The sequence below is a fragment of the Podarcis filfolensis genome (assembly GCF_964270895.1).
Source record: "Podarcis filfolensis genome assembly, chromosome: 6".
Lineage (NCBI taxonomy): Eukaryota > Metazoa > Chordata > Lepidosauria > Squamata > Lacertidae > Podarcis > Podarcis filfolensis.
In genome coordinates, this window is record NC_139609.1 from 31,200,171 (window position 1) to 31,212,943 (window position 12,773).

Genomic DNA, 12,773 nt, shown 5'->3' on the forward strand with positions numbered 1-12,773 from the left:
CGCTCTCCTCTCAAGGCTCCTCATCAATTCATAGACGATGCCAGGCTGCCCATCTCATCTGGGTCCTTCGGCGGCACAGCCGCAGTACGGCCTAGCGGGAGCGGCGGTGACGGGCAGAGGGGAGGCCCCAGGCAGAGACGCTCAGTTTGGCGGCTGCGAGGAGGATGGTGGCAGAAGGGCCCGAGGCTCCTACCAGTCCCGGCGGGGAGGGGTTCCCGGGGGCCGAGGCTGGTGAGAGGAGGTCAAAGGGGGGCGGGCCAGGCAGCCAAGCAACACAGTTGGAGCCTCCCTCCTCCCTGGCCGGCAGGGAGGGAGAGGAGCTGCTTCCTTTGAAACCCAGGAAATTTAAGGGACATCCATCAATAAGGGACAGCAGCGGGACACGGCACTGGGATAAGGAACTGTCCCTCCAAATAAGGGACGCTTGACAGCTATGTGGTGGGTAGAAATACTGAATCAAGTGCCTGGAGATTACTGACAGACTAGATGAGGGGCCAATACACTGACCTCAATCCCGACAAAACAGGGATGCTATATTGGTAGCTGTTTTTTCTAACCAGGGCACCTTTCAGGTAGGTTCTGGCACCTCTCAGGTAGGCACCATTGCCACTATAAGAGAACGAAGGAGGTGTTTGTGGTGAATTCCGGCACCTCTTTTCTTGAAAAAAATGGCACTGACTGTTCTCAAAATGACTGTTCCAAGGGAACCACTTACTTTTCTGTGTCGAGAGATCCATTTTCCTTGTTCTCCATGTCAATGGACAGCATGGGGAGGCCGGGAGTGTCTTTTATGTCAGGAGCTAGATTAATAAAGATGAGAAAGAAGAAAGCTACACTGACTTGGAAGCTATAGCTAAAGAGTACCTCAACAGAGGAGATCAAACCTTGATTTTTCCCTTGAAAAAAATCGGATAAAATCAGATAAAAGTGGTGGGGAAGCACCACCCACCCATGAGTCTTCAAATTACATTACCTCCAAAAGAAAACTTGGTAAATTCTGTTTGGAGCTTCAACAAATGAGATAGCCATATTGTCAATCGGCATGAAGTGTGTTCCTCTGGCCATGGACTGTGCACTAAGACTTTTCAGTGTAGGTCCCCTTGCTCAGAAGGGCACTTGGCAGCCTAGGAGTAAGATGTTTCCCCTCAGACACAGTTCCCCATCTACAAAGACTCAGTACGGTATAGTGGTTAGAGCATCGGAATAGGACCTGGGAGACCAGAGTTCAAATTCCCATTTGGCTCATTGGGTGATCTTGGGCCAGTTGATGCCTCTCAGCCTAATGTACCTCATAGGGTCGTTGGGATTAAATGAGGGGGAGAATCACGTACACCACCTTGAGCTCCTGGGGGTGGGGGGAAGGTGGGATATAAATGCAGTAATAAATAATGTGGAAATACAAACAATATCATTGTTGTGCAGAGAAGAATGAAATGTGTGATACAATCTACCAAATTGCTAGAGTAAAAATGATACTCAGCTACACTATTTCTTCTCCCCAACACCAGTCAAGTTACTTGCCACCCTCACATTAAAAAAAAGTGTAACATCAGTATCCTCTGTATTTTTCTCATTCCACAGGTGAAGCACAAATAACCTGACTCCCAAACATCATAGAGTTCTTTATGCAACAAGTGAAGCATCAATATAGTGTACTGAGTCCAATTTCAATTGCCTCAACCCAGCTGGGTAACTCTTGTGAGAAAAGTACCACATTTTTCCGTCTCTAAAACGCCCCCATGTATAAGACGCCCCCTATTTTTGGGGACTCAGATTTAAGGAAATGGGGGGGAGATATATCCGTGTATAAAACGCCCCCTAATTTATGACATTATTTTTTAGGGGGGAAACCTAGTCTTATACACGGAAAAATACAGTAGGTTTCTCACAGTATGGCGATACTCATCCGGGCCCCACGAAATGGGCTGGGTTTGCATGAGAATATTCATTTCACCTCCACACAGTGATGTTATTACGTACAACTGAACCGGGACCAATACCTTTTCCATAAACACTCTTTGGGATCTCCCGGAGTTCTAGGGCAATTTTTTTAAAAATCAGCAATGAATAGAATATCAATTAAGTTATTTCTCTTGGGCTCCAGTTAGTGAGGTAATTTTAATTTATCCATGTGTATATTTCTATCCATGTCAACATTTGTGGAAAAGAAATACACATACAAGCTGCAGCAACTGTCTTCAGGGCTATAGCTGACTTTTTAAAGATGTTCTCTGCCCATTCCTGCCAAAATGATTTTGGTAGCAATGATTGCAAGCTAGAAGACCTTTTGTGTCACTGAACGCCATCCTTGCTAAATTTTAAAAAAGCAGGGGGTGGACTTAAGAACTGACTTCATTTATGGCCTCTGGTATAACTGCCTTTTACTTTTTTTAAAAAATGTGGTTTGAATTTGGTATGTTTACATTAACAATACTTAAGGTTATCCACAGTTTCTTGGGTTCAGACAGAACAGTAAGCTGTGGTTAATGAAAAATATAAGCAATCACTTCCAGTTCCTCTTTGTGGCCATGCCAGAGGAGGAAACGGCTGGTAGGGAAGGACATTAAGTTGAAACAGACACAAAAATGGAGATTCACAGCTGACTTCTTTGCCTCAAGGCAGCAGTAGTGAGGGGCTCATCTGAGGGGGAAGTGAAGCTGTGGCAATTTCATCAGGGAATCAATTCCTTCAACACTGGCTGCCTTGCCAGAAATTGCTATCCTTTATTCACTCAGGGCTCCTTCAAACGTCTTTTTTCATTGAGCTTTCATGATGATTTGTCCTCATGATGGTATCGGGGCAATTAGTTCTAAGGGTGAGGGAGAAGCGTATACATGGACTGCTTCTTGGCGGCTCTGCAGAAACAAGACACTTTTCCCGCCATTTTAGCAAGCCTGGAAAAGTCAGGGTAAGGGGGACCTTCTAGCTTGCTCAGAGCTGTAGCAAAGCAAGGCTGATTTGCAAGTTTTGCAGCTGGGTTTCTAGCCTTTCTAGGTGGAAGGTCAGCAAAAAGGCAAGACAAGGCAGCTGAGGAAAGAAGAAATAGCTACTCCACTCCTGTGATGTAAAAAAAAAAAAAAAAAAAAACAGGCAAAAGGAAACTTTTTCCTGGCAAGTGGGGAGGTCAAGTAATGCTATCCATCGTTAACCTGACTGAAAAAGCAGAGAGAGAAATTCAAACCTGCGAGTTTGTTTTGAGTCGCTGATTTTATGACAAAGGCAGAAATATTAGTTAGGGATATTGTTAACTTATTAATGTGAGTGTATGTTGGGTTTTTCTTAAGGATTATTTGTTGTTTCTTGAATGCCTTTAAGTCTCTTTGGAGAGAGAGGTGGCGACGGATTTATCTTGAAAACAACATTTAAAAATATTTGCTGTGACCATATTACTACTACTACTACTACTACTACCACCCTTGTGAACAGAATAAAAGGTTTTCATAGAAGTGAGAAAACTCAAGGTACCATTTTTCATGGTTCTCTACATCTGTATTTTCAAAGTAGGCACGGAGCCCCAGGTATTTAAGATTTGCATATCTTTATGCAACTCAGGAGAGACGTCTAATCCCAAACCAGCTTATTTGGATAGATCTCTCATTTAAGGATATAGCCAAATGTTTGCTGTTGTGGGCATGAAATAAAACCAAATGATTACTTTTCCCTCATGAAGGCAGTGCAGAATTCCATTAGTACTCCCATCCATCCAGCCATGGCCAGATGCAAAATAATAAAAAAGGCAATTATGAATTGTTAGTTTATATAGAGGTACGCGGTAATTGTCCCTTGGTACAGATCTGCATCCCTGCCAAAAGATTTGAAATCCAGTCATGTCCAGGCATCCCTATGGACCGTTAGCCATGACTGTATACACATTCCTCATATGGTTTAACATCAAATGTTTCTTTTCTCTTATTCATTTATTGCACCAAAATTACATGTTAAGAATGAGCCCCGAGCTAAGAAGTAGTGAGGTGTCCGGCCAGGGAAGCAGGTCACTACTGACCGACCCAGGTCACACTCTGTAACATAAGCATGCCTAAACAACCAGGTCAGACAGTGCTTTGGGTACTTATGAGATGTTATTTGCCACCCACCCAACTCACCACAGCTGGTCAGGATATGTTTGTATTTACAGGATGCATGAGACTCTATATGAGGTTTTACCCAGCTCTCTGTATGCTCAAACACATTACTGGACATAGGGCCCCAAATTAGCAAGAATCCTGGCCAGCCCTTTTTTATAGTTTTGCAGATTTATGTAGCTGTAGCCTAGGGAAAGGTAACATTTTTAGCTTGTTCAAAACATGGCTTAGCATGACCGACACCTGTTTAAATGCCACTTGCGACTTTATTGAAGCGCAGCCTGTTATGGCGGGTGTGTGAATTGAAAAGCAGAGGTTTCTTGGTGGCGATTCCAAAGCTTTGAAAGTGCTGTCTGCTCCTGCAGGGGACTGTCGATTTGTTAGGATCATTCATCAGAGGTCCTTCTTGCAGGTAATCTCACCATTAGAGGTAACCAGATCTTCGCCATGGTAACACCCAAACTCTGGAATGTTCTGCCCAGAGCTCCCCACTGGGCACCAAATTTAACACTGGTTTAAGGTGCAGGGTTAAAAATGGTTTTTAATTTGCCCAAGCCTTTTTGCCTTAGTAAATTTGATGCTGCTTGGAGTTTTCTAAGGGGTCTTTTCTTTTTTAAACTGCTTTCCTGCTGGTTATCAATGTGCAGTTGTACCTCAGATTACGAACGTGATCCGTGTGGGAGGCACGTTCGCAACCCGCAGCATTCGCAGCCTGAAGCGCTGTGTCTGTGCACGCACGTGACGTCATTTTGCGCTTCTGCACATGCGCTGAAACCCGGAAGTAACCCGTTCTGGGACTTCCGGGTTTGGCACGGACCACAGCCTGAAAATGCCCAACCCACAGCATTCGTAACCTGAGGTATGCCTGTATTTTTTCAGTGTCTGCTTCTTGTTATTTGTTTTGATTAGCAGGAGCCATCCTGAGAAATCTCTCAACTTCAGCTTTATAAATAAGCAGGTAGGTAACACTGCATTTGCCCAAACTGCTCACCTCCACACACACACACACACACACACACACACACACCACATTTCCCCTTGCTCCCATGCACCAACAGTTGTGATTTGTTCTTGAGAGCAATCCCAGGGTCAATTCTGGCTGTACTATGTTAAATTTAGAGAGGTAAGCACTGGGTTTTTCAGGTTTCTTTTTAACAGAGTAATATGGAAAAGAGGGTTCAAAAGGCTGAGGAACGGAAAGGACTATGCATTTAGAAAATGGGAGACAAGGAACACATGCATATTATGATGAAATGGGAGAAGACCCCAAGTCTACTTCTGTCTGAGAAATTCATTTTGCCAGCATCTTGAAGCACAGATTTATTTTTATTTCATAAAATGTATACACCACTTGAATGAGGGGAAAAACAACCTTCAAGGCAGTTTACGAAATGATAAAACAAGAAAACCAAAATTACAACAGTACTTTAAAACATACAAAAGTGAAAATATTAAAACAGATTAAAATTACCTCGGCTTTCTCGGCATCTGGGCAGGCTTGTCTAAACATTAGCGTTTAAGAAGGTGCCAAAAAGAGTGCGGCGAATGCACCTGCTCGATCTCAATAGGAAGGGGGTTCCTAAGTGTAAGTGCTACCAAAATAAAATGATCAAATTCTCACAAATGTGGAATGGGTATAATGCAGCACCTGTAAGCAGCGCCAATTCCGTCAATTGCCACAGTCAAGTGGACACATGTGGGGCAAGGTGGTTAGGCAAAAGATTCCTGCACTGTAGAGGGCTGGACTAGATGACTCTTATGGTCCCCTTCCAATGCTGTGATCATGTAGGTAAACTGATCCTGACTTCTTAAGGGCTTTATATACTAATAGGTTTTATATCCTCAAGGGAACTGGCAAGATATCACAGCGTTCCTCCGAGGAGTTCCAAGGAGGCACATGTGGTTCTCCACACAAACACCTCCATCTCATCTTCACAACAACCCTGGCTGTTATGTTAGGATTGACAGATGGTGACATGCCTAAGGTCACCTAGAGTTTGTGACTGAGTAGGGATTTGAACCTTTGTTCTCCCAAGTCCTGGTCTGAGATTCTAACCACTACACCATTCTGGCTCTTGTCTTTGGGTGTGATCCCATGCATACACCTAAAAACCAGACAGCCCAGCAGCCTTAAGTCCCCTGGTCAATGGATGGGGCCAGTTTGCGCTTCCCTGCAGTCCAGAGTCTTGCTGGCCAGAGTGATGGGGAGAGGGGGAACTGTGGTGCCCCAGAGAACAATCTGATTTAGCACACTTACGGTATCTTAAAAATCTTGAAACTGCCAAGTTTTCCTGATACTGTATTTGCAATTGGCACCCATTCATTCTTCTTAAACATAACATTTTCCACACAAATAATAAATTAGCACTGGAAAACTTTTTGCCCTACATCACTGAGTGGGGAGCAAACTGTGTGCAGCTGCTCCTTCTCTAGCTGGTGGATCAGTGCTTCCCCCCCAAGAGGTATTCAAGGATACGCAGTACCAGCACCTCTTTTGTTGATGTTAAAAGGTGTGGCACTTATAGTAACAACTTCATAGTGAGCACCTATTTTTCTAGGGAAAAAAGCACTGGATAGGATGGTTTCCCCCTTGCCATGGCATTCTTCCTGAGAGGCATTAAGTGAAATCTTGGTGTCCTGGTCAAAGGCTTTCAGCTCTGGAGTCCCAGGGTTGGTTGGTTGGGGGGTGTGTGCCTGTGTGCATGTTATTACAATATGTTGTAAGCCACCTTGAGGTTCATTGAATCAAATAGTGGGCTATAACCCTTCTAAACAGGTAGCTAAAGAAACACATATTTACTTAAGAGCAACAGAAGATACCTACAGTAAGATAATGGTCAGTGAACACAACTATTGGCTTCAAGCTCTTAACCTAACTACACTTTACTGGAATTCACAGGACACTTCCTAAACAGTATTTTTTTAAAAAATAAACTTTTTTTAGTATAGAAAGAACACTGAAATACCATGACCCGCGTTCCAAAGTGGTCATAACCTCAAGCAAGCTTAACACAATCCTCATTCTCAACTGCCACACAGAAGAGTTCAGAGTTTTAAAACAGGATCTCAGACGTTTTCCATATTAGGTGCATCTAATGTGTTTGTTTTGGATAGAAAGAGAACTCATCTTTTTTACTCACACCCCCTCATTCTTTCCATTCTGAAGCTGCTCAATTATCCTCCGTGAATTTCCTTCCAGTAAGTTCCCTGACTGCCTGGGTGTTCTACCTTTAAAGCAACAACAACACCACCACCTGCTTAAAAGCAGCAATATGAATGTATGTAGTAGGCACAGGGAGAATTCAGTGTCAATTTCCTTGTTTTATATTGTGCAAAAAGCTTTCTGTCTCTAGTCTATCCTCAGAAATGTTGTGAGAATTGGAAGTGAAATCAAGCAAAACAATGTTTTTATTTTATTCTTTAAAAAAACAAACACCCCACACAGATAGAGAAGCCAGCCTGCTAAGAAGTCATTCATGTTGTTATGTACTGAGTTGAATAGGATCCAAACTGCAGCAGTCTGATTGGTCCTAGAACAATAGGATTCAGAATGCAGCAGTCTGATTGGTCCTAGAACAAGGCAGCAGTATGATTGGTTGGCAGGAACCACCCAATCATGCTCCAGATAAAAGTGAATCCACAACCTGATTGGCTTACAGTAGAATTCCGGAATTAGCCAATCATGTGCAGCCCATTGTGTAAATAATGTATATAAAGCAGATACTTTGAGGGGACTTTCATTCATTCCTCCTCACCACTATGAGCTGAATAAAGAGCATGAAATCACTTTGCGACTCTGAGTATATTTCACTGGCGACGAGGATGGGATCCCGCTGAGCTGACTGCCACACACAGCACCGCAGCACCACCACCTGCCGCACCGCTGCCTTGCACCGTGTATCCAGGCTTCAGCTCCGGGACACAAGGAACTCAGAATGGCAACCGACAGCAGCTTCTCGCCGTTCAACCCAGCATCTGGAGACTGGGAAGCGTACGCCTCCCGTTTCACCTTCCTCCTAGAAGCCAAAGGGGTCACCGATGAAGAAGACGCCAAGAAGAGGGCAATATTCTTCAGCGTCTGCGGAGAGGAGACGTTTGAAATCGCCCGGGCTCTCCTTGCGCCTGAAGACGTTGCTACTGTTCCATACAAAACAATAATGGAACAGCTGAAGGGGCACTTTTCGCCACAGCCCTCAGTGGTGGCTCGTCGAAATGCCTTCTACGCAAAGCGGCAAGCCCCTGGGGAAACCATAACTGGGTTTGTGACCTCTCTCCGCCAAGCTGCCCGGTTCTGCAACTTCTCAGAGCAGGAGAACATGCTTCGTGACCGCCTCGTCGGTGGCCTGAAGGATGAGAAGCTGCAACGACGCCTCTACGCTAAGAAGAACCTAACGTTCCAGGTCGCTCTGGAGGAGGCCCTGGCAACGGAAGCTGCCGAGAGGTCGACGCAAGAGGCATGGCCGAGCCAGCCGTCCCAACCGAGGGTCCACCACGAAGACCTCACCGACGACTCAGGATCCAACAGGGAGGAGGTGCACCGGGTACAGCAGCGCACTCAAGCAGCCCACATACCACAGCTGCCTCGACGAGAAGGAGGGAACTGCGCAAGCTGTGGAGAAAGTCACAAGAGGAGGACCTGCCATTTCCGCAACGCAGAGTGCAGGCAGTGCAGAAAATTGGGACACATCGTCCGGGTGTGTCGGGCTCGGCCCACCCGACGCCAGGCATCAGATGACCAATCCAAGAGCCCCAGGTCCCGGGGCCCAACACACCAAGGCAACTCGACGGAGCTCACGGACTTCCAGGTATACCAGTTGCCCCACCCCAACGTAGAGAAAATTTATGTAGAGGTACAGATAGAGGGGGCCCCATGCCGCATGGAGCTTGACACGGGTTCAACTCTATCCATAATCTCGGCAAGGACCTTAAGGAAACTGTGTCCTACTGGGGGTCCCAAACTCAGGCCGGCCCCATTTACCCTCCGGGACTTCCAGAAACGTAAGGTCCCCACAATGGGGGTGGGGACCTTCAGGGTGCAGTACCGAGGGCGGACGCGGCAACTGGACTTGCTTGTGGTCAAGGGCCCCTACATTAGCTTACTGGGATTGGCATGGTTTGGACCACTGGGGCTAGCCGTCACCGGGGTGAACCACACTACCTTACAAGTGGACGTGGATGCCATATGCAAGGAATTTCCAGGGGTTTTCGATGGGAAATTGGGACAGTATACGGGCCCCCCCATTGCTCTACAGCTTGACCCCGCAGTACGACCAGTCAGGCTCAAGGCCCGCCAGGTCCCGTTCGCCCTGAAACCCCGTATAGACGAGGAATTGGACCGACTCGTGGAGCAAGGAGTGCTGGAGCCAGTGCCTAATGCCCCCTGGGAAACCCCAATCGTCACACCCATCAAGCCTAATGGTTCGGTCCGCATCTGCGCAGACTACAACTGTACCATAAACAAGGCCCTCACGGCCCATGCATACCCAGTGCCAGTGGTCAGCCATGTCCTTGCTACCCTGGCTGGGTCGAAAATTTTTGGCAAGCTGGACCTGGCCCAAGCATATCAACAGCTGCCAGTAGATGAGGCCACAGCAGAGTCACAGACGATTGTGACGCACAGAGGAGCGTTCAGGGTAAAGCGGCTGCAATTCGGTGTCAGCGTGGCACCAGGCATATTCCAGAATCTAATGGACTCTCTCCTTAAAGGGATTCCTGGTGTGACCCCCTTCTTCGATGATGTGTTGATTGCCGGGCCCACACCCGAGGAGTTTGAGGACCGCCTCCGCACCGTTCTGCACCGTTTCCAGACGGCGGGTCTCAAGGTGAAGCGGGAAAAATGTCTACTAGGAGTGCCTCAGGTGGACTTTCTGGGATTTATGGTGGACGCAGAAGGGGTCCACCCGACTGGGGACAAGGTACGGGCCATTTGTGATGCCCCAGCGCCCAAGAACAAGACTGAACTTCAGGCCTTCTTGGGACTATTGAACTTTTACCATTCCTTCCTTCCCCACAAGGCGGCGGTAGCGGAGCCCCTACACAGACTCCTGGACAAGCGGGCCCCTTGGGTGTGGACCTTCGAGGCCCAGGACCCAGTGTACGCAAAGAATTTTGGGGCAGGCCCTGCATGGGTACCCGCCACAGTCACCAGGGTCACTGGCCCCGTGTCGTACGAGGTGCTAACAGATGGGGGGCAATGCTGGCGCCGCCACTGCAACCAGATACGGCGACGATTCCCGGGAGAAAACCAGGAGGAGGAGGACAGGTCAGAGGAGTCCCAAGGGAACAGTGGGGCAGTGAGGCCCATAGAGCAGCAGGGGCAAGCAGGAGAGGCAGAATCAGTAAATACAGAGAGGACCCGTGAGGCCAAAAGGACACCGGAACCAGAACCACGACTGAGCGAGCCGGTTGCACCAGACCAAGCAGCCCCATCACAGCCAGCATCCTTGGAACACGAGCCAGAACCTGAACCCCGGACCTGGGAACACCCCAGGCCGCAACGCACACGTAGGCCGCTGGTGTACCTTGAGGACTATGAATGCGACCTCCCGGGCAGGACTGGAACTTAGAGGGGAGGGGTGTTATGTACTGAGTTGAATAGGATCCAAACTGCAGCAGTCTGATTGGTCCTAGAACAATAGGATCCAAAAGGCAGCAGTCTGATTGGTCCTAGAACAATAGGATTCAGAATGCAGCAGTCTGATTGGTCCTAGAACAATGCAGCAGTATGATTGGTTGGCAGGAACCACCCAATCATGCTCCAGATAAAAGTGAATCCACAACCTGATTGGCTTACAGTAGAATTCCGGAATTAGCCAATCATGTGCAGCCCATTGTGTAAATAATGTATATAAAGCAGATACTTAGAGGGGACTTTCATTCATTCCTCCTCACCACTATGAGCTGAATAAAGAGCATGAAATCACTTTGCGACTCTGAGTATATTTCACATGTGTAGTCCTAAATCCCTAAACAGCTTTTAACCAAGAAGCTACAAAGCTTTTAACATCCTTCAAAGTGCCAACACCATGTTATGATGAGAGGAAGAAAAAGAAGCTTCCCACACACCATGCAAAACAAACTTTAAAAATAATGCAGCAATGCAACTAGAATTCAAAAGGGATTTGGAATAAACCAAATGCTAACATTTTCTTTCTTTCTCTCTGCAATGATTTTGGAGGGGATCAGTTGCCTGAAAGGAAACATTTAATGAAAGATTGTAAGTAAAATTATATATATATATATATCGCACATCAGGGCTCCTCCACTTTTCTGCTCGACTACATCAAAGCTTCTCAAGGAGGCACAGAAATAGCTGGTGTTTCCATAAAACGGGAGAGGGTAGAAATCACTACAGTACTTGTGTTTTCACAGCTCTCGAGTCTGTAGTAATCCTCCCTGAACATATTTTCTTTATCCCTTCGGGATCATACTCGGTGCATCCCCAAGTCTTGCTTTTCCAGTTTTCGATTGGCTAAATCTTCCTAAACACACATTCCAATATCAAACATGCCTTTTTGAAAAGCAGCTGCTTTTAGGGAAGCGCTCACCATTAACTGGGTCAGGAACAAAGAACTGGGGATAGAGGGGGAGGCAATAATTAAAAGGAGTGGGCCAAACAACAACAACAACACCCCATTGCAAACGGAGCACACAGCAGAGCTCACTTACCTTTTTTCATTTATACATGCATACATAGCCAGCAAAAGGCTGCCTTCCTCCCAGCACAGCGGCAGCCACATGCAGAGTTCCAACTAGAATACGGGGCAACCAATCAGAAAGAAGCTGTCATGGAGGGAGGCATGCTGGGAACCGTAGTTCAGAACTCCAGAAACCTGCCGCTTTGGGGGAATGAATCGTATTTATAGACCCGATGCGAAGGTTCTTGAGCTATATAAGGAGAGGGAGCCCTTGGAGCTGCTGAGCACGCTTCCTCGGGAGTAAGCTCCACTGAAATCAGTGGAAGCGGCTTCCAAATAAACGTGCTGAGAGCGAGGACGTTAAAAAGAAAAGAAAAAGTCTGCAAACCCATTGCTTGTGATCCAACATATACAAACCACGCATTTATAAATGCGCTAAACGCTGGAATGAGGGCGGGTGGGTGGAAAAAGTGAAATGGGTGGGGTGGGGGCGCTGAATGAAAGCAAGTTTGGGCCTGAGCAAGGAACTTAAAAAGTATTTATCCTGAAACAACTTTTCCTACTCTTAACATTGCCAGCCTGCTTATTAGGACGTCTGAAAACATGATTTTAATGACCTACTGAATTGGAGGACAAAACATTGCAAATGTCTTAAAAAGAGGCTTTGCTTTTGCTGCAATGGGGTGGGGGCGCTCAAAGCTCATTGAAAGAGGAGTGAGAAATAAAGTACTCGCCCTTTACCTCTAATGTCTCCATGGAAGGCAAATCCCAGGGAAACCCGGGAGAAGTCCTGACAAACCAAACCCAAACTGGAGAAGGCGTTTTCTCCTTGTCCATCTGCCTCCTAAGGCCGGCACAAGCCTGCTCCTTACCTGGCTCCATGGATTACACGAAGCTTCAGTTTAAAGCAGCTCAAGACACAAGGAATTTCGTCGCCCGGAATTACAATCAGCCACCTGCCTCTCTCAAACCAGGTAGGCCGCTGTCCTTCTGCCCCAAAATCAGAGCTGCTCTTCCTAGAGTGGCCAAGAGGGGTCATAAGAATCGAAGGAGA

General features: G+C 46.8%; 1 protein-coding gene across 9 annotated transcripts in view; it reads right to left on the minus strand.

The window, feature by feature from the left end:
• SAMD13 (sterile alpha motif domain containing 13) overlaps positions 1 to 12,748 on the minus strand; it is a 30,131-nt gene extending 17,383 nt beyond the window's left edge. The window contains exons 1-3 of one of the 9 annotated variants that reach the window (XM_083620835.1): positions 12,592 to 12,748; positions 7,223 to 7,310; positions 716 to 800 (exon numbers count right to left, since the gene is read on the minus strand). In XM_083620835.1, coding sequence (XP_083476961.1) covers positions 716 to 800; positions 7,223 to 7,241 — 104 coding nt within the window. In that variant the 5' untranslated portion in view covers positions 7,242 to 7,310; positions 12,592 to 12,748. The other 8 variants (XM_083620836.1, XM_083620837.1, XM_083620838.1 and 5 more) reach the window with 8 other exon arrangements.
• Positions 12,749 to 12,773: the final 25 nt, after the last annotated feature.